This window comes from Diadema antillarum, unplaced genomic scaffold (genome assembly GCF_040938485.1).
Source record: "Diadema antillarum isolate AM-2024a unplaced genomic scaffold, OU_Dant_1.0 seq00000503_RagTag, whole genome shotgun sequence".
Classification (NCBI taxonomy): domain Eukaryota; kingdom Metazoa; phylum Echinodermata; class Echinoidea; order Diadematoida; family Diadematidae; genus Diadema; species Diadema antillarum.
Genome location: NW_027271460.1, coordinates 1,201,106 through 1,223,510, shown reverse-complemented (window position 1 = coordinate 1,223,510; position 22,405 = coordinate 1,201,106). Strand labels below are relative to the sequence as shown.

General features: G+C 42.2%; 1 protein-coding gene across 1 annotated transcript in view; it reads left to right on the top strand.

Moving 5' to 3' along the window:
* Nucleotides 1–22,405, top strand: part of LOC139733910 (disintegrin and metalloproteinase domain-containing protein 12-like) — a 98,548-nt gene that overhangs the window by 24,441 nt on the left and 51,702 nt on the right. The window contains exon 2 of the mRNA XM_071644719.1: nucleotides 6,910–7,025. Coding sequence (XP_071500820.1) covers nucleotides 6,910–7,025 — 116 coding nt within the window. The remainder of the gene's footprint in view (nucleotides 1–6,909; nucleotides 7,026–22,405) is intronic.

The following is a 22,405-nucleotide window of genomic DNA, read 5'->3' as shown; positions in this document are numbered from 1 at the left end:
GGTAGCATATATCCTGTATTGTTTTGAACACTGTCTATGACAGGAACTATATCCAAACCGGCTGACTTTTAATTCAGCCGGGAGCATACATCAGCAGGCAAGATGTTCAAGTTTTTCCAAGTCCCTCTAGACCAGTGTATATGGATATAGATGCCTAGCAGTCCAGTGCTAGTGTATTCAGTGATAATAGTGGACCCCTGTAGAATAACAATGCCATTCCTGAGGAGGATTCTTTGGATGTATATCACTTTGACCGTATAGATGTGTGTATTCATTAACCAATCGAGGACGGTCTGATTTTGCTATAACACATGTTTTCCATAGACACCTGCCTGAGTATACTCGGGACTAGTCTTCAACGGGTTAAAAGAGAAATACAAGAGTTTGTGTACAGTTTGAATTAATCTTTCCAGAAATGCCTGCTTTTACCAGGATCACCTGAGTATGCTCGGGCAGGGGTCTATGGGAAATGCGTGTTGTAGCAAAATCAGTCCATCCTCAATGGGTTAAGGTCCCTCTTCTGATATCATCCGTAGGTCATGAACGTGTACTAGTTCTGACTTACTGCTTGAATACCAGTATTCATCCTTGACCCTCATCCTTGAGTCTGTCGGGAGGTCCTGATACACTTATTTGCCCAGCTACTCACGTCTGTTTATTTTCTCAAGGAGGTTCTCAAGGCCAATTCCTACACACACATCACTGAAAGGAGGATCATGTTGGAGTCACCCAGCAAGTGATATATTTCACTGTAAGGGTAGTAACACCATGTTTGATTAACTGTAAATGTCCTTGTGCAACCTCACATGATGACTTCCACCATTAAATGAAATACTTGTATTAGCAGCATCATTCTCTGTCTGAAAATACTGAAATTCACATGATAGTAAATTTCATGTATTGTAATAAGGAATGCTTATAATTGTTTTGTAATGCAAAGAGTTTGCATTTACAGAGATTTAGGTATATACAGTTAGTAAGAATTGAAGGGATCGTATTATAAAAAAAAAAAATGTAAATGATGGGGGGGGGGGGAGCGGGGGTGATAAAGGAGGAACAGAAAATCAGTGCATACACTCAAGGAATCTCAAGCTCAGGAAATACAGCCTTACTTCCTTTCTCTACTTTAAATGAATCATTGCAAAGTAGTATAGAGCAATAGTTAAAGGGGAAATTGGCTGGTTTATCATTACTTCTTTTATGGAAATAGATCAGGTGTGCACGCAAAGAATTTCAGCCTTTCTCCACAATCTGAATAAGGATATATTTTGCACAATGTTTGATAACTGTAATTATGAATAAAGGCAATTAGTTGTCAACCTATTAGAATCTAATCTGTTTAATGACAACAGTAATGCATCAATAGACAGCTAAAGTTACCTTTAAAGATGGGAAGCGGAAGAGGGGAAAGGGTGAAGGTAACGGCATTTTCCTGGCACATTTCCTCTGTTTATCCTGTTGTTCTTGTGGCATTGATAATCCTGATTAGTTTGAAATGGCGTGTGTAACGGACCAATCACGTTGAAGGACCCAGTGCCCTGGATGCTCATGTGACTAGTCCAGAGGACCCACTCCACCTCCATGGAACAATGGTTTTAGACCAAGTATCATGTCAAGTTAACTTGTTTTCTTGAACCCAACTGGTGTCTTGGAATAAATAGATAAATGAGTACGAAATTTGTGAATGAATGTGTGAATGAAAGTGGGATGTCATCGAGTGGCAGTGATGATGTTTGTGGTGTGATATTTGATATTACATGAAATATAACAATGTCAATTTCTAAATTGCATACCCCGCTTGCTGTTTGAAAGTGCAATGAATATAAAGGACTTTGTATTTTGTTCTAATGTCTATCAGATCCTTTTCTCATGGAATAAACTGTCGCTCCATAGGATATTCCTACATGTTTGATCAGCAAAAACTAGGATATGATACTGGTGTATGATGTTATTGTATTGGGTAGTGGCTACACTAGAAATAAAAATACCCTATTCTCTCAAAGGGTGCCAGGTTGGAAAAAAAAAGTGAGAAATGGTTGAGATCTGTGTTGTGAATTGAATTGAATTCATTTCCACGTTATAGGGTGGAATGCCCTGATCAGCAGAGCTGGTTTCCATTGGTTCTGCAAATCTTATCTTATCAATTTAATCACTAGATATCAATAGACCCATGTGTTGTAAGGGAATTATTCCATGAAGTAAGTTATCGAAACTTGATATGTACAAATGACTCTGTTGAGTGATAATGCAATGTAACAAAGATAATGTCCATATGAACTTATCGCCCATGTATGGCCTTGAGTGTGGATGGTGGATAAATGGTGGGTGGGTGGGTGTAATGAATGACTAATCATTATGGTTAGTGAGAATTGTGGTTAATAGTTGCGAAAGCTTTGTATAGCATTTGTTCCACTGCATGCTTAGATGGGAGTAAGGTGTGAAGTTTATTTAGTTCTATTCAGCTGACTGAAATTGATTCTTTGCTCTGCTCTTACTCATAAGCAGAGATGAAAGAATGAGTTAAAATGAAGTTCTTCATTGCAAGCAGTTTTCATTGAATTGAAATAAAGTGAGAGATCTTGTTACGCCACATAGTTCAGTGCTGAATAGATATATGTCATTGTTTGACAAGGGGAATGATAACTTAGAGACTGTAGCATAATATCATCCACTCTTCTCTGAAAGTTTTGATGTATGATTCATTTGAAATTCCTTCGCAGCGAGGCAAAGAGAAAGTGAAATGATAGAGAGATGTGGTATTTGTGTTAAGTTATTTGACTCCTGTTTCTCATAAGATGGAAGCCTGTCATTTCCCACTTAATGAAAGGATTTCACTGTGTTTGCTGGCATTTTCAGGATTCAAATTTCAAACTTCTGAACTATTTAAGATGACATTGCATTTCAAGTTTGCCTGAAAAAATAATCAGATAATTTTTTTTTCATATAGATTTTAATTGTGAAAATGATAGAAAATGCAGATTTCCAGAAACAATTCTCACAAAATAGGAGACAAGTTATGAATGATGGCTATATCCTTGCCATCAGTTGTGTGTGTAGTTGCCCAAGTGTGTGTGTGTGTGTGTGTGTGTGTGTGTGGGGTATTACTATTATCCTGTTTCTTGTGAACTCATACTTTTCTTCCAAAGGCAAGCTCTAACATAGTGTCACATCGTATTGCCTTTTGTGTATAAAGTCTCGATGCATTTTGCATTCCTGTGAACCTGCTTTAAATACTTCTGTTTGCACTTTTCTTTTCCTTGGTAGTGTGCACTCTGTGTATTTTCACGGCAAACTTTAAAAAAAGACAAATGAAAGAGATGGAGTGTGTGTGTGTGTGTGTGTGGGAGGGATTGGGATGAGTGATGTAGTGTTGTGTTCACATCGATGCATCATAGAGGTTACAAAACTCGGAAGTACCTGCATTTATGGTTCATAATGATTTCTTTTGTGCCTTTCCAGGACCATGTCTGATTTGAGTCATGCTAGTGATATGCAATGCACTTGTTAGTCAGTAGCTTGTAACACTCGGCTGCTCAAGCATTGTGAAAGTAAATATTGAAGACAAGAGTCTGTGAAGTGCCTACAGTGAGGTGATTTTTATTTGAAGAGGTAGAAACAGTGAGTACTTTTCTGTGGGGAAATGCCACCTGCTTGTCTTGGACTTTTTTTTTCCTGTGGCCTATCACATAGTTGTAGTAATAGACAAACACTGTCCTCCATAAATGTAATCAAAGTGTAACATGATAATGTAATTTTTGATATAGCAGGTAGGTTTCATGAAATTACCTGATAGCATGGGGATTTATAGTAGTGGGAAGGCTAGCCCGGCTTGGATATATTTGAGAATTCCTGTAACGAATTGCGTGTAGTTTTATTACTGATTTCTATATAAGTACGGACAGAGCCGAAGAATCTTGACAGGAGTCAACCATTCAATGAGCGTATGCTTTGATGCACATATTCACGAACCAGTACTATTCGTGGAAGATTGTACGAGAGTCTGTGGGTGTGTGTGGGTATGTGTGACGCACAAACAGACAGACAGACAGACGGGTTAGCAGGGGCGGATCCAGGAATTCCGTAGAGGGGGGGCACAACTAATATTTCTGGTGCCACTTCCGGGTTTCATTTCATTTTTTTCTTTTGATTTCTTTTGTTTTTAACAAAAAATAAAAGGGGGGCGTGCGCCGGTTGCGCCCCCCTCTGGATGCGCCACTGGGTTAGTGAGAGATGAATAGAGAGAGAGATGCCTATCATCACATTATCAGATATCGACAGAGACTGGCAGGAAATTCTTTCAGTGAAAGAACTTTTGTCGGCAGCAGAGTACAAGGAACCATAGATAAGTGGCTCCAAAAGTCTTCTACATGCTGCACTTTCCTAGGACTAGATTTAAAGCCATACCAGTTGTATTGTGAAATGCATTTTTATATCATTTATGTCTAAAATTGGGGAGGATTGCTTTACTTTAGTTTTGATTAAGATAAGAGGAATGATTACAGACTGCAGTGGTTCCATCCTAAACATGATTCTGCCATCTTTGCCTATGGTACCTATAGTATAGCCCTCATTTTGTTTGTAAAAAGCTGTCAGTAATGGAGAAAGTGCAAGTAAGATATTTCCAGCATAATCACAATCTGTCATATGGTGTCAAGTCATCATGATTTGATCTTCAAAGTGGCTTTGAGTAGATTATTGAAACTTTCTTGATTATAAGATGAAAGTTTAAGCAGGACCAGTTAATGCATCTTGAAGTACCACTTATGATCATAGCAATATTAATCAACACTGAGATAATATTTGCTGTAAATCCACGTTGGTGTCTTGAAGAACCACAAGTGAAAGTGATGTGTTGTTTGGAAGTTTGCATGGTGATGTAAACAAGGAAGAAAGTGTTGTAGTAACACCATATGTAAGGTTAGTTCTTGAAAGGACTGTTGGTTGAGGAAATAAGACTCTAGACAGAGGAGAGTGGAGGAGGGAAGGGACATAGGGAGATGGAAGGAACGCTGATAGTGACATTTGGGGAGTCAAGGAGTTAAGGGTGCACTAAAGCCCTTTTTACACTTGTGTTTCTTAACCCCGGACTTTCTCTGACCCAGGACTATCGTTAGTCCCGTACCAATTTTTTCAGCTTTTTACACTGGCCAATTAGTCCCGTTCTATCTCTTGTCCGGGGCTAAGGAGAAAACTGACCTTTTTACACTTGTATTTCTTAGCCCCGGACTTTCCAAACCACATGAATATTCATGATTACGCTGTGTACTGTACACGTACACGCACGCACCGGCAGCACTTGATTACCTCGTTTCTGATTGGTCAGTGAGGGTCGGACTTTGTCTCCGTCGCTTAGCCCAGGATTATTTTTTCGTTCTGTTTACACTCACTTGCTTGGCACCGCAATTGCGGTGCTAACCCTGCTATTTTGCAGGGCCAGATAGTACCGGACTATCGGTGGGGCTAGCCCACTTTGGCAAAAACGAGTGTAAACAGAAAGTGGGCTAAGGATAGTCCCGTACCAACGGTGGGGCTAAGGCCCCCCCCCTAGCCCCACCGTTGGTACGGGACTAAGCAAAAATTTACAAGTGTAAAAAGCCCTTAATAGAGATGGGAGAATGGGAGATGGGAAAATGGGAGATGGGGACAAGTAAGGAAAAAGAGAGTGAGAATCAGGTAGAGGATTCGGAGGTCTGGAGGAGGAGAAAAATAAACCAGAAAGGAAGGAGGAGAGGGGGAAAGGAGAAGGTTGGAAAGTCATGTTCAGTACATACACATGGTATTACAGCAGACTTCTCTTCCTCACATGTTTTGAAAGGTCTGCTCCAAGAGATTGTATCCTGCCAGAAGAAGTCAGTTGCCATGGTTACTGCAAAACTTTTGGAGTTGTCTGATTGCCAAGGCTCCCATGGGTCTATAATTAGAGTCCTGTTCTTGGAGCAGACTGGTGATGAGGGGTGCCAGTCTGCATACCTGCACACCCTGGGATACTTTTGGGTCACGACCTGTCTGTGACCTTTGCTGCTGTCTGCAGCTCCCCAGCTAAAAGCAGCTTGAATTCTGTGGAATCCCAGCAAGGATGGGAAGTCGTAGCTCATGTTTCAAAATATCCAGGGAGGGAAAAATGTATGAACCAGGATCGATTATTAGATAGGCACCTTGCTGTTTGGAAATGTCCTGTGATTGATGAAAGGTCAAGTTGGACTGACCATTTTAAAGTTTCAAATTTCAGTGCCTTTTTTAAACCACTTTTTTGTCTCCCTGTTACTACACCTCTTTTGTGTCCCCTTTCAACTTGTATTTATAGGAGTGCTAACTTCATGCTTAATGTATCCATAGCAACTATATTTGCATTTCTTGAATGTCCTGTATCTGTGTGAACATTGATTTGTTACGACAGTTGCATGAATGTTGTGAGTAAAATTGGCAAAGTGTAAAGTTACCATTAATTACACTTTGAATATCTTTAAGACTATCTTTTTTAAAAGTTACTCTGATGATTGTGTAGTAGGCACCCAATATTGTATTTCACTTATTAATGAATTGTGTCCATTTTTTTTTCTTTTACAGCAAAAGTACTTTTCCCATGCCTTCCACAATAATGTACTTGTAGATATTCAAGAAAATTTGTATTTTTGTCAGCAAAAATCAAAATAAGGATTTTAATGTAGGAAATGTTGCAATCATGTGACAGTGATGGCTAGTTTTCAACCTGTGTGGATCACATGTTTGATGACTTACTGATATTTAAATTGCCACTCCTTTCTTAATACATGTTTTATTTTTCTCTCACTTTTTTTCTGATCTTCTGTTGTAATTTCACAGGTTTTTTTTTCACAACAGAGCCCTCTCTGAATGGAACCTTTCTTTGATCAATTATTTTTTGTTCTTCTTCTGGTATTTGTCTTGCAGGTGTGGAGAGAGGTTCGACTCAGGAGAGACTGCTGAAACAATTACGCAATTATGAAATTGTTACGCCTTACCGATTAGACGGAAGACACAGAAGAGCGGCTAACACCTTGAGTCAGGTAAGGGCTCTGCATTTCACTTTCAGCTTTTTCTAATCTTACTGTAATTTTGCTGACAATTTAAGTCATCTTTGTATGAGTATGCTTGTATCATGATAGTTCCAGACCTCCAATATGTTTAACTTCTGGCTTTTAACCCAATGCCCCTCTCCCTTTCCCTATCCTTCCCTTCCCCCTGCCTCTTTCCCTCCCCTCCCCTTTTCTTCCCCTTCCCCGTACCCCCCCCCCCACAACATGTTGTTATTGTAGGGAATTTAACTTGGAATATGATGGGGCCTAGAACATAATTCTGTCTTTTTATCAGCACCTTCTCTACTCTCATTACCACAATCATTAGAATCAAGACAACTATCATCATCATCATCATCATCATCATCATTGTCATCATCGTCGTCATCATCATCATCATCGTCATCATCATCATCACTATCACTCTCATCATCTTTGATACCACCATCCTGGTCACCAATTTTCACTATGAACACATAAAGATTGGCCAAGATTTGTCATCACAATCACAGATTTGCAATGTGTAATTTCAGTGGGAAATAATGTTGGCACAGCCTAAAAATTTGACATTCTAAGCCCCTGACTTTTTAAGCTACTATCATGCGGAATTTAATTAGACAAACTCAAAGTATGTAAGGCACTTTAGTAAGGCTGGCAGCTCATACTATGAGGAATAATCTCTGTAGGCATAATGCCAGCTTGGTGCATCAGTCACTAGGGCACAGTGACTTCAGAAGTTGAATACCCCCTCAACCCACCCTCTGCAACCAGACGATGTCTTGCGACAAGGCAGTGCGGATCAAGAGTTCAAAGTTGGGATGAAGTTTCGGGATGCCTTCCAGGGCCATCCAACCTCCTCCATCATACCGGTCCCGATGCTCCACTGATACCAGACACAGGCACAGACAGATAGGAGATGGTCTGACAGGCAGAAAAGGGGATGGGTGTTTTGAAAGATAGTCTCAGATCCAGACACAGGTCTTGCCTGCCTGCATGGCTATGCCACTTGTGGTGTATCTGCAGTATCAGGTACCTCCTCATGTCACATGTAGTCTCATATCCAGACACAGGTTTTGCCTGTATGGTTCTCCCACTTGCGGTATATCTGCAGTACCAGGTACATCCTGATTTCAGACTGTGATGTACCGAAGTGATGATGTCACAGTCTTTTGTTATAGCTTGGGTTGGAACCAGGTGCATTCATGAACACCTGGGCCAGGTAAGGTTGTTTACAACCAGTTTCCATGGCGATGAATGACTATGGCATCATACTTAAAGGACAAGTTCACCTTCATAAACATAAGGATTGAGAAAATGTAGCAATATTAGTAGAACACATCATTGCAAGTTTGAGGAAAATCGGACAATCCGTTCAAAAGTTATGATTTTTTGAAGTTTTTGTGCAGTAACCGCTGGATGAGAAGACTACTGAAGTGTACGATGTCACATGCGTACAACAATATAAAGAAAATATAAAGAGAATTTCACAAAATTTCATCTTTTGAAAAAAAGGACACATGCCCTTGACTCGTTACCGACATATGTTATGGGTAATATTATTCCCCCTGCCTTTAGAAAGAGGCAAGTCAAATGCTCTTTTGTTATGTGAAAAAAATTGAAAATATGTTAAATTTTCTTACATTTTCTTTATACTGTTGTACGCATATCACATCACAAGCTGTAGTAGTCTCCTCGTCCAGCAGTTCCAACACAAAAATTAAAAAAATTCATAACTTTTGCATCGATTGTCCAATTTTCCTCAAACTTTCACTGACGTGTTCTACTAATATTGCTGCATTCTCTCAATCCTTATGTTTATGAAGGTGAACTTGTCCTTTAATAGTACTCCATAGTTCTTATGGCAGACAATAAAGTTGTGTTCTGTCTGTCACCTAGGCTCAAAACAGTCTTCCCTCGGCTGCGATCTCTTTATAAACAACATGTATGAGAAGGATGAAAATGAAAGAACATCGATTTCAACTTATTGCCATAATGTGCTTACATTATAACTGTTTCCTAATGAATCCAAACCAGGTGGATATGATTATAAGAGGTTTTTCTGCAAAATGAGGAAATGTCTACAGATTGAGTCTACAAAATACCTAGAATATTGAAATGATAGTTACATATTTCTTCAGAAACTGAAACATATGTCGGTGGTAACAGAGGAGAGAGTGCAGGAAGGAAATATGAAATGGGGAAACCAGAAATTTTTGAAATAGTGAACATGCTGCTTTTGAGTTTTATGATCAGTGCACTTATTTCCAGGAAACTGTGAGTTGGCATATCCAGTGGCGCATACAGAGGGGGGCGCAGCCGGCGCACGCCCCCCCCCCTTTATTTTTTGTTAAAAACAAAAGAAATGAAAAGAAAAAATGAAATGAAACCTGGAAGTGGCACCAGAAATATTAGTTGTGCCCCCCCCCCTTTACAGAATTCCTGGATCCACCCCTGCATATCTGTGAAGGTTTCCTTCTCATTAGTAATCATATCCAGGATATATTCAATTTCAATTTCTTAGAATCAATTATTAATTAATTAATACAAATTAGCAGTTATGTGCAGTGTTAAATAACAATTTGATGTGAAAATTTAACTATCATACATGCATGCTTACAAGGCAATGAGTGAATGGTCATGGACCCCCGAGAAGCACAGCTTAAAATTGTGTCAAGATATTATACTAACATTAGAAGACATATATTCATTTCAGTCGATAAAACAAAGGATATTTACCTACTTTGGTGAATGATCGAGTGATTGACAGAAGTATTCTTGAGAGAGAGAGATCATGTATATTCATTTTGTTCATATTGTATTATTCCAGCATTATTGTAGGTTGCATGTGAGCCCAAGTGACATAGGACAGTCTTTCTTTGTTCGTCATTTGATATCTGATACTCGTTGAGAGGCACAATAGTGGAACTCCGCAAACCTTGGAAAATGTTGATGTCCTTTTGTTTCGCTACCTGCAATGTATTCACATTTAATTGTTATCTCTGGGCTGCTATATCTCTACCACTCCATAAAGTCTGATGTATAATTGTCTACATGTTTGGTGCCCAAACGTTAGCCCATTGAGGGCGGGCTAATTTTGCTACAACATGCATTTCCCTTAGACACTTGCCCGAGTATACTCGGGACTCGTCTTCAACAGGTTAAGTGAATGATTAATAAAAACTAAAAGCTGTGTAAAGACAAGGTTCGCTTTTCTTCGTTGCATATTCTATTGTCTCTTTGTGAGAAAAACATAATTGTCTGATTTGTTAATGGATTGGAAAGTTGTATTGTGGCCAAATTCTTTACTCTCACATCCATGCATAATGAATGAACTATACTTCATATAGTCTACTTAGTCACAACTTGGCTCTGGTTTCAAAGCACTTAACCTAGATACACCAGGCTCTCAATATTGAACTTTGCCTTTTTCATTCAACCTTGCACAACTATTTCCTCAAACTGTTGTTGAAATGGAATGTAAGTAGTTTTCTAAAAGGAAAAACAGTAACCAAACTCTCACTAGAAAGGAAAAGTGATGTTGAGAACTTCTGCTATGCCTTGAAGTTATTTCAATTTATCATTTAGAGAAAGTTGTACAGAATTTCTCTTGAAATATTCATATGCCATCAAAACTAACTTATGACTCTTAGAAGAATCAAGAATGAGATTTTCAGCGAGTAATGTCCTTGTCTCTGGACGAAAGGGAAGCTATATGGAGGTCCCAGTAAGATATCAGGAGAAATGATCTTCTTGACATTAAAAAATTAAGTGATTGTTAAAGGTCCTGTTTACCTTTGGGGGCAGTGATGTAAAAAATGTTTATGTAGTATATTATGTAATCAGGCTAGACTCGGACCAGACAGGGTGTCTGAGCTCTGTCGGCCAGAGGGCTTAATATCACATCACTCGTATATCGGAGGGATTAAAGAGACAGGTGTCCTCACATCATGGTGGACCACCATACTGGTAGTAGCAATGTACCGACGTATTTATGACCAGGCAGTCCAGTGTTTTGGTCAGTCTGTCTCGAGCGTTGGCTGAATGCAGCTCTTCCAATAAAGTCAATCTCTCTCTTAACTCCGAGTGTGTCGATCGTGTTCTATTTGATTGTGCTCATAGCAGGTCACTTCACTGGCGACGAGGATATTTTTCGAATGCACCTATACATGTACTGTATAGGATGGCTCTCATCGGGAAAATTGAGGAGTTTCTGGAGGGGAGAGAGGAATGGTCGCAGTACGTCGAACGGCTGGACCTCTATTTTAAAGCCAATGACATTACATCTGAGGGAAAAAAGCAGGCGACACTGCTCACAGTCATTGGGCCTTCGTCATACAAATTGCTACGGAACCTGGTGGCCCCAACCAAGCCCTCTGCCATGAAGTATGACGATCTCGTGGCAGCGATGAACGCACATCATTGCCCGATTCCAAGCGAAATAGTGCAAAGATGTAAATTCAACAGCCGGTTTCGCATGGATAATGAAACGATAGCGGGCTACATGGCATCACTTCGTTCTCTAGCAGAGTTTTGCAATTTCGGGACGTCGCTTGATGTAATGCTACGTGATCGCCTGGTTTGCGGCGTGCGGGATGACCGCATCCAACGTCGGCTTCTTGCGGAGAAGAGCTTAAATCTCGGGAAGGCGGTGGAAATCGCCACCAGCATCGAAATGGCTGCCAATAATGTTCGGGACCTCCAGACGGCGCAAGCTCCAAGGGAGGAAGTACACCAAATGGCTTCCTCGCCTCAGCCGAAACAAGCCAGGGCCAGAACGTGCTTCCGGTGTGGAAAGGGCGGACACACATCTGACAAGTGCAGGTTCAAGGACAGCAATTGCCATCATTGCCAAAAAAGGGGACACATTAGCAGCGTGTGTCTAAGCAAAAGACGCGGAATACCGCCCAAGAGCAGTGGCCAGGTGAAAGCGTTAAAAGCGGACGACGATGACGCCGGCACGGAATCGGCGGACGAGAGTTCAGCTCCACCACCAGCGGAGTACGGCAATCTCAGGCTGTATCGAGTGGACGGCAAGTCAAATGTGCCCCCACTGAAAGTAAAAGTCAATATCGACAGCCAAGAGGTCGGAATGGAAATCGACACCGGTGCATCTATTTCGCTCATGTCGGAGACGACATTCCGGACATATTGGCCTAAACGACGACTAAGCCCAACAACTATGAAGCTGCGGACTTATACCAACCACGAATTGGAAGTCGTGGGCATGGTCGAGGTGCACGTCGCTCACAATGGCCAGGTGAAAACGCTCCCGCTCATCGTGGTCAAAGAAGATGGTCCCAGCCTCCTTGGTAGAAGTTGGCTGCATGAGCTGAGGCTGGATTGGGCAAGTGTGCATAACATGAACGCCGCAGCCACAACCGACGTCAACGACATCCTGCAACGTCACGACGCGGTATTTCGTGAGGAATTGGGCAAGTTCACAAGTCTGCAAGCCACGCTTCACGTGAACAAGGATGCAGCGCCCCGCTTTTGCAAAGCACGGGTGGTGCCGTATGCGATGCGGGACCTGGTGGAGAAGGAGTTGGAGAAATTGCAGCACGATGGGGTAATCGAACCAGTCCAGTTTTCGGAATGGGCGGCACCCATAGTGCCCGTGATGAAAGCTGATAAGCAGTCAGTTCGTATCTGTGGTGACTTTAAAATGACAGTCAATCGCGTAGCGAAATTAGACAAGTACCCACTCCCGAGAATTGAGGACCTGTTCGCATCACTTGCAGGGGGACAAAAGTTCTCGAAGCTGGATTTGTCCCAAGCGTATCAGCAGATCGAGCTCGACGATGATTCACGCCAGTACGTAGTGATCAACACACATAAGGGGCTATATCGCTACAACAGGCTCCCGTTTGGGGTGTCGTCCGCCCCAGCCATATTTCAACGGGTAATGGAGAATTTGCTACGCGATATTCCCCACGTCACGGTATACCTCGATGACATCCTCATCACCGGGGTCAATGACCACGACCATCTTTCGACAATCGACATGGTGCTCGGGCGGCTGGAGGAGTCTGGGCTGCGCTTGAAGCGAAGCAAGTGCAAGTTCATGCAGCCGTCGGTTGAGTATTTGGGTCACACCATCGACGAGCAAGGCCTGCATCCGACTTCGGGTAAAGTTACAGCGATCACGAATGCCCCTGCACCCCGCAACGTCACTGAACTGCGAGCCTATCTGGGGCTGCTCACATACTACGGCAAATTTCTCCCGAATTTGTCGACCACGCTAGCACCTGTGTACGCCCTCCTCAAGAAAGGGACACCGTGGAAATGGAGCTCAGCTCAGCAAACGGCATTCGACTCGTCCAAGAAGCTGCTGTTATCATCACAAGTTTTGGTACATTATGATCCAAGCCGAGAGCTGGTCGTGTCCTGTGATGCCTCGCAATACGGCATCGGCGCGGTGATCGCGCATCGCATGGAAGACGGGTCAGAAAAGCCGATTGCGTTCGCCTCGCGAACACTTGCGGAAGCCGAGAAGAAATATTCGCAAATCGAGAAGGAAGGTTTAGCTTGTGTGTTTGGGGTAACACGCTTCCATTCTTACCTGCATGGGCGCCACTTCACGCTCGTCACCGATCACAAGCCCCTCCTCGGCCTGTTCAACGAGGACCGCCCTATCCCTGCTCAAGCATCAGCTCGCATTCAGCGTTGGGCCCTCACTCTCGCGAGCTATGAGTATACACTCCGTTTCAAACCGACAGGATTACACGCTAATGCCGATGCTCTCAGTCGTCTACCACTCGCCGATGTGCCGCCCACGGTGCCGTTGCCGGCGGAAACAGTGCTCCTCCTCGACACGCTTGAATCATCGCCCATCACTACAGCCGACATTCGGAAGTGGACGCGCCGTGACCCGGTCTTGTCTCGCGTGTTAACCTACGTAGAGCGCGGTTGGCCTGAGCAGCGAGAGGACGTCGATGTCGACATGAAGCCGTATCATGTGCGCCGCGATGAGCTATCAATGCTAGATGAGTGTGTGCTCTGGGGAAATCGGGTGATCGTTCCTAGGCAGGGAAGGAAGCAAGTGTTGGAGACGCTCCACGCGGGACATCCAGGCGTGTCTCGGATGAAAAGTTTCGCGAGAGCGTTTGTGTGGTGGCCAAAAATGGATCACGACATCGAAAGTACATCGAAATCGTGTAGCAATTGCCAGGAAAATCAGCCAATGCCGGCACCCACACCGCTTCATCCATGGCAGTGGCCAAATCGTCCATGGTCACGCCTGCACATTGACCACGCTGGGCCGTTCATGGGGAAATATTTCCTCATCGTGGTCGATGCGTACTCCAAATGGCTTGAAGTGATCCCAGTTGGTTCGACGACGACAGCGTCGACAATAGCGAAGTTACGGCTACTTTTCGCAACGCACGGATTGCCAGATAAAGTAGTCTCCGACAATGGTCCCGCCTTCGCTAGCGCGGAGTTCAGCGTCTTCTTGAAGAAAAATGGAATCGCACACGCGAAGTCGGCCCCATATCACCCAGCGTCTAACGGCCTAGCAGAACGTGCCGTTCGCACATTCAAAGACGCGATGAAGCGCACGGGAGATAGTTCGTTGGAAACAAATATCGCGAGATTTCTTCTGCAATATCGCACAACTCCACACTCAACGACAGGAATCTCGCCCGCTGAAATGCTAATGGGTCGTCGTCTGACGACCGCACTCGATCGTTTGAGACCCGATATCGCGTCACGCGTGCATGATCGTCAGGAAAAGCAAAAGCTAATGCATGACAGCAGCTCGAAGTCGCGTACCTTTGCTGTGGGAGACAAAGTGTATGCCAAAAACTTCACCTCGAAATCTCCCAAGTGGTGGAGTGGAGAAATCGTTTCGCAGAATGGGCCGGTTTCATTCGAAGTCGCTATCGCCGACAACAGCGGTCGGGCAATTAAACGTCACGCGGACCACATTCGCAAGCGTTACAATTCTACGATATCGCCCTCGAGTGGCGGTACATCTCGACTGACGAATACCGCACGCGACATCACCAGCGATGAAGGACTAGATATCCAAGGAAGTGTAGACGCGACCGCGACGACCGACCCACCAGCGGAGCTACCACCCCCGGTCATGTCGCAGAACGACAGCGAGCTCCAACGGCAAGACCAGTTAGCGCCGAACCGTAAAACCTACCCGATCAGGCAGCGGAATCCACCTGACCGATATGGATTTCCATAATGCCGACAAACTTGGTAGATGACACTGTGTTATATCAGTTGAGTTGTTGTTGTTTTTTTTCTTTCCTTATGTGTTTTTTGTTGTCTGTATCCCTACACAGAAACGAAGAGTAATATCTAGGCATGCCTTCATTTATACTGTAAAAGTTCGGGGTAGTATAATCCCAAATGCAGCGAGTATGTTGAAAAGTTTACTTGAAAATCAGCATTTCATGTCAAGTTCATGTTTGTTTTAACTTATTCGTCCATAGTCAGGAACATTGAAACATTAGAACAATGCCTTCAACCCCACCCCTTCGTTCTGGAATTCTGGGCGAGTTTATTGTCAATGTGTACTTAATTGGCAACTACATTTTTGTACACAGTTTGGGGTTTTAGTTTCGTTGTGTGTATACATGTCGTGAGTGTGATGGTTTGGAAGTTATATTCTCTCCCTCATCATCTCTTCAGATGCTATGATTATTATCATTATTATTTGGTATGTTTCGTTCATTCACACAATTGTTAGGTGATGCTATCCTTATTTGGTTTGTTTGGGCAAATGTCTGACAATTTTGTTTTGTTTTGACTTTCTTCCGTATATTAATTTGGCATTGTTAATTCCAGGTCAGTTTAAAAGGGTGACCATATTTTGCATAATACATGTATTTTAATTCCAGGGGTATGCTGACCAAACTTTCTGTGTTTGTGAGGGTCGCAATGGTCACCATCATTTGACGATAGAGTATAGCTTAAGTGAACATGTGTCTCAAAGGACGCTAAGTCCATTGTACATTATGTAAATGTTAGTAACAAGCGTAGTCAAATGCTTGTTTATTTCCTGTGTTGTCATGCTCTTATTCACAACAACGACAATAAGGCCGCTTACACCCTATAAGCGAATAGTCCGTGCATGGCTGCTCATGTAGAATGTTGTCCTAGGAAACTTTGTTCATGTACTATCTGTTAATATGTTCTGAATGTTTCTTTTGTTTATTTTTGTTTTGTTTCATGTTTGTAATGTCTAGGATATGTACCCCATATTCTTTACCTGGTCGAATGATAAGTAATACCTATATAATGATAATATTTTGTGAGTTTTTTTTTGTGTGTGTTTTTCATTTAGTACTTTATTCAGGTTATTTGGCTATGTGAATGCAGTGTTAATGATATAACTGTTGAAGACTGACGTTTTCCAAGTTTTGCTAGCTCCTATAGAAACTCGTTCTATTTTGATGCAGTTGCAAGTTATCACTTTAATGGAGGTTGTAATCTAAGGGGGGAGGAATGTAGTATATTATGTAATCAGGCTAGACTCGGACCAGACAGGGTGTCTGAGCTCTGTCGGCCAGAGGGCTTAATATCACATCACTCGTATATCGGAGGGATTAAAGAGACAGGTGTCCTCACATCATGGTGGACCACCATACTGGTAGTAGCAATGTACCGACGTATTTATGACCAGGCAGTCCAGTGTTTTGGTCAGTCTGTCTCGAGCGTTGGCTGAATGCAGCTCTTCCAATAAAGTCAATCTCTCTCTTAACTCCGAGTGTGTCGATCGTGTTCTATTTGATTGTGCTCATAGCAGGTCACTTCAGTTTGAGATATCACTTTTGATGCATATGTGTAGGTCAGTTGTATCACAAAACATCCTACCATGTAAAATTTGTGCAATAAAGCCTAGAATATAAGGAGATATATTACTATTTTTCTCATTAAACCATAACTGTAGACGGTTTAGTGTGGAAACATTTTAATTATAACTATTGTTCACATTTTGTTTATTTAACAACACTTAACATTGATTATACTGTTTCAAATCTTTGCTTGGTTGTTTCTATCCTTAACTCACATTTTAGAACTATTTTGAAGCAGTAATGCTGGGTTTTTGTTTCATCAAATGGTAAATTATACCTTTAATATGTTCCAAACATTGGTAGGCCTACTCATGTTGGAATGAACAAACTTGTGATGTGAAAATATCTTAAGCTTGACAAGCAGCTGAGTGACTGATAAATTCTGGAGAATTCCTCATTTACTTTGGAAATGGAGCAGAACAAGACATGCTTGAGGGTAAATGATAAGGAAAAGGCATCAGAGCATTAGCCTAGAACAATCCATCTTTCTTCTTACCCAGTGGACTTCAGACATGAAGCCACAAACATTAGTCACTCAGATTTCATGAATTAAATTCTTTGTTTCCCACTGTATTATTTTTAGTTTTCCACTGTATTATTCTAAAAGCTTGCCCTCCCACACTCCCTTCTGAAAGTATGTTGTCGCGGCGTAACAAAACCTCGTATCTCCATACTAATATGCATTCGTTTAAACACCTCCTAACTCTATTTAGATATCTAAAAGACTGATAATAGTTTGAAAACTGAACAATTATTCATGTAATCCCCCAAATTATTTCTGTATTATCTGATATCAACATTGTTTGTTTTTTTTCTGGTGAAAATGTTGCAACGATATATTATATATATATTTTTTTAGCTTTGCTGAAAAATTCCTGATTTTTTTGTTGTTGTAGATATGAGGTCTTGTCACCCAAGGGATGATTTGGACAACCATAGATATACCATTTTGCTTGCCTGGTCCACTGTTGTATTTAGTTAGCTGATGCAAGTTCAGCTGAATCAGTTCTTCAATGGCTATCTACATGGATGGCCTTGAAAGTTCCTCCTGAATGTCTTTTTCACAAGGTGTCAAATTTGTGGTTATTAGGAATGATTCATATTGCAATTTGGAGGTCTTATTTCAATGATGTCACTTTTTTCATTCAGCATTAACATCATCTTCAAACTTTTCAGCCTACTTTAGTCTATACTTACTTAGTAAACTATAAGGTAGGAATACCGTTCTACACAGAACTAACCACAGCACAAGATATGATTATAAAATCCCACCTTACAACTTACTACTGATAAGACAATTGACAAAATGTAAATTGATGTCCACACTTGCTGATGATTTGATGCTTTCAACAGTTTTGTTGGAAGCATTCTAAAAAACTGAGTCCATTAGCAGAATAAAAGGTTTGGTTAAAGTTAAAGATTAAAACCACGAGGGCACTCATATTTATAACAACGATTATAAATGTACCCTTTTTTAATCAAATAAACTTGGAAGTGTGCATTCAACTGAGCAAATAGAATTAAGTGTTTTTTTGTAGGCAAATTGGTATAATGGGGATTTGAGTCCTTAGTGCAGTCATCTACTCTTTTCCACGTATCAAGATCAGAACTGATATTTACCTAGGGCTTGATGCGTGGAGGAAATATTGATAGCATGGCTGTGAGTCAAGCCTCTGTGTAGGCTTCTTGTGAATAATTCATCAGATTCCTCGGCATAGTGACTAAAAAAAAAAAGACCCGACCATGAACTAGCTCTTCTTATTATTTGACGTCAAAGCAGAACACCATCAGTAGAATTCCATCTCTTCTTCTCGAATGTTGGCTGCACTCATACCCTAAAGAAAGGAGCACTGTGAAGAAGTGACTCTGATTAGATAAACCTGCGGAAAGATTGAAGCTATAAATTTAGATCAAACAGGTTGAAACATCCTAGAACATTTTGCCATTTTATTCCCTAAGCTTCAGTTTGCTTTGTAAAATAAATTTCCTTTAAGCTTTGCAGGCTCCCCATCTTGAAATGCTATTGGGGTTGGACATAAACAGGTAGCCAGTGGGACTTAAAGAGTTAGAAAAGTAGAACCCACTTGTTGTACTAGTACTTTAACTGTCTACGACCACAGGGGTGTCCCCACCCGCCAGTGTGGGGACAGTAGTGTGTTCTCAATACCCTATTTTTTTATTTTTTTTTATTTATTCTTTTTTTTTCTGGGGGGGGGGGGGGGTGTGAATACCAGTTTTTATTATAAAACGTCTACCAAGCTCTCCTTGTTTAGCTCATGCTTGTGATTGTAATTTTGTAGATACAGGGTAAATTCTCCTGGTATTGATGGTCATAATTGATCACAGGTATGGAAAATGGGGCCCACAGGGTAAAATATCCAATGATCAATGCTATGGTCATACTCTGATATTGACAGAGCGTTAGATCAGACGTGCTGTTTTCCTAGGCAACCCAGTGAACAGTCAACTAGTGTTTTGGTGGTATGAAAGGTGGATCCCTCGTGGCAATGCCATCTGCTGTTGGAATAGAGTGTCATTAGAAAGGTTAAACTTTGATGATGCGGTTACTTGGAATGCAAGAGAAGGCTTGACTTTAGGGAGCTGTAAAATTGTTACAAGCTGCCAGCACCATTAAGGGGAGAGGAGAGTGAGTGGAATATAGATGCGTTCAAGGAAATCAATTATGATGTAATCAGCTTGAGATTTATGCAACTCTATGTGTCTTCCTTCGTCACATTGTTTTCCCACTTGCTTCATTTCACTTTCCAGGTAAAAGTGGGAAGTGCAGGTTATTGTCCTATCCCAAAGTAGAAACGGGCTGATTCCATCAGGTGGGACTAGATGCCTGGGAAATTGCCAAGAATTAATTTCATCATCGCATGAGTTATGAATGATAAAAGAGCATGAATGGAAGCAGGTGTTAAAGCTGTTTAGGTTGATATAACGTCTAAAGGGAAAATTAGTGACGATTTCTTATCTGATGCATCATTTAATGCCTTCTCCCAGAATGTGATTGTACTAATAATGTGTCTTTTAGTTTCCACAAGGGACTATAGTACACCAGCTGAGTTGATGCAGTCATTGACCAGGTAGACTTTTTTAACAGTCGCATGGCTAGAATTCACATGCATTTGATATGATCTGGTTGTTGGGGCGGGGGCAAAAAGAAATACAGCAGGAAGCTAGTAGTTACATTTGTGTGTTGTTCGTGAAATTTGTCACATATCTGACATTAGATTTCTCTAGCAATTGTTATGACTAAACATTGCTCTTGCCTGTTTTTGACAGTAACAGATGTTGCATACGTAAGTGCACAGAATAGATAACAACTGTCTGGAGGCATATATATTACCACAAAATAAGCTTGGGATTGCTTTATGACATATGTTTAAAATAGAAAGAAAGAAAGGTTTTGGTTTCTTTAATTTTTTACCCTATGTCATCTTCAGAGAAATTCTTGTGGAAGTTTGATGAGCTTTTCAAATAACCAAGGAGGTGAGACTCTCACCTCCCTGAAATAACTCTGTCTCTTTGAGTGAGAGAAGACTTGGAAAGGGATGATGCACCCCTCCCCTCTGCCTGAATGCTAGGCTATGTGGTCTCACCCTCCTTCCTCAGGAGAGAGTCTTCCTACACCTCTATAATCTCACTGTACGGAGGAGTTTCCAAGAAAGCATTCCTGAATCATGCATGCCATTGGATGGATGGATGGATGGGGTGTAGCAGTAGACTTAAGGTGAAACACCTGATTCGCGAAGCAATGCCTTTTTAGCTCACCTGAGCCAAAGGCTCAAGTGAGCTATTGCGATCGCCCTTCGTCCGGCGTCCGTCGTGCGTCGTGCGTCGTGCGTCGTGCGTCGTCCGTCGTCCGTCGTCCGTCGTCCGTCGTCCGTCGTCCGTCGTCCGTCGTCCGTCGTCCGTCGTCCGTCGTGCGTAAACTTTTTACATTTTCATCTTCTTCTTGAAAACCCCAAGACCGATTTTCATCAAACTTGGCAGGTAGCATCCCTAGGGGGTTAGGAACTCAATTTGTTAAAATGGGCACCATGCCCCACCCAGGGGGCCCCCAGGGGGGCCCAAACCCCCCAAAATTAAGGAATCTGTAAAAATCTTCTTCTCTAGAACCAGAAGTGATAGAGCTAAGTTAATACTATGAGTTAGTACATTGATGACTGTAGTTTCAAGTTTGTTCATGGCAGAATCAGGGGTGCCCCCCTTGGGACCCAGGGGAGGGGGGTGGGGAAGGGTTCTAATGGGGCCTAAATTGTACATTTTCATCTTCTTCTTGAGAACCCCATGACCCATTTTCACCAAACTTGGCAGGTAGCATCCCTAGGGGGTTAGGATCTCAATTTGTCAAAATGGGCACCATGACCCACCCAGGGGGCCCCCAGGGGGCCCAAACCCCCCAAAATTAAGGAATCCGCAAAAATCTTCTTCTCTAGAACCAGAAGTGATAGAGCTAGGTTAATACTATGAGTTAGTACATTGATGACTGTAGTTTCAAGTTTGTTCATGGCAGAATCAGGGGTGCCCCCCTTGGGACCCAGGGGAGGGGGGGGGGGGGTGAGGAGGGGTCCTAATGGGGCCTAAATTGTACATTTTTATCTTCTTCTTGAGAACCCCATGACCCATTTTCACCAAACTTGGCAGGTAGCATCCCTAGGGGGTTAGGATCTCAATTTGTTAAAATGGGCACCATGCCCGCCCAGGGGGCCCCCAGGGGGCCCAAACCCCCAAAATGAAGGAATCTTTAAAAATCTTCTCTAGAATCAGAAGTCATAGAGCTGAGATAATACTATGAGTGAGTACATTAATGACTGTAGTTTCAAGTTTGTTCATAGGAGATCCAGGGATGCCCCTCTTGGGGGTAGGGGGGGGGGGGGTTGGTTGGAAGGGTCCAAATGGGGGCCTGAATTGTACATTTTCATCTTCTTCCTGAAAACCTCATGATGGATTTTTGTCAAACTTGGCAGGTAGCATCCCTAGGGGTCAGGATCTCAATTTATCAAACTGGGCACCATGCCCCACCCAGAGGGCCCCAGGGGGCCCCAATCCCCCCAAATTAAGGAATTTAAAAAAAATTGGGCCCTTATTGTACATTTTCATCTTCCACTTGAGAATGCCTGGTCAAATTTTGGTAGAGCTGTGAATAATTTAGATTAGTGACTGCATGAAAGGTGAACTTGCGATACTCAGGTGAGCGCTAGACCCGCGGGTCTCTTGTTGAGGAGAAGATGAATTAAACACATCGTCATGGAGATAAGCCAATGGGCAGACATTTGTTCTCTCATACAGAGCAGTGGTGGATCCAGAGGGGGTGCACTGGACGTGCCCCTTTTTAATTTTTTTGTGAAAACAAAAGATAAAAAGGACAAATGGGGGAGGGGTGCCTGCACCTCCCTTTAATTTTATAAAGGTGCCTCCCCTTTACAGAATTCCTGGATCCGCCCCTGCAGAGTGTATCCTCTCAAACAGTCCAAGTCATCCACTGTCATTTAGGCCTGTTCATTTATGATTACAGAAAAATCATGTAAAAATAAGAATAATATCTTTATTTGA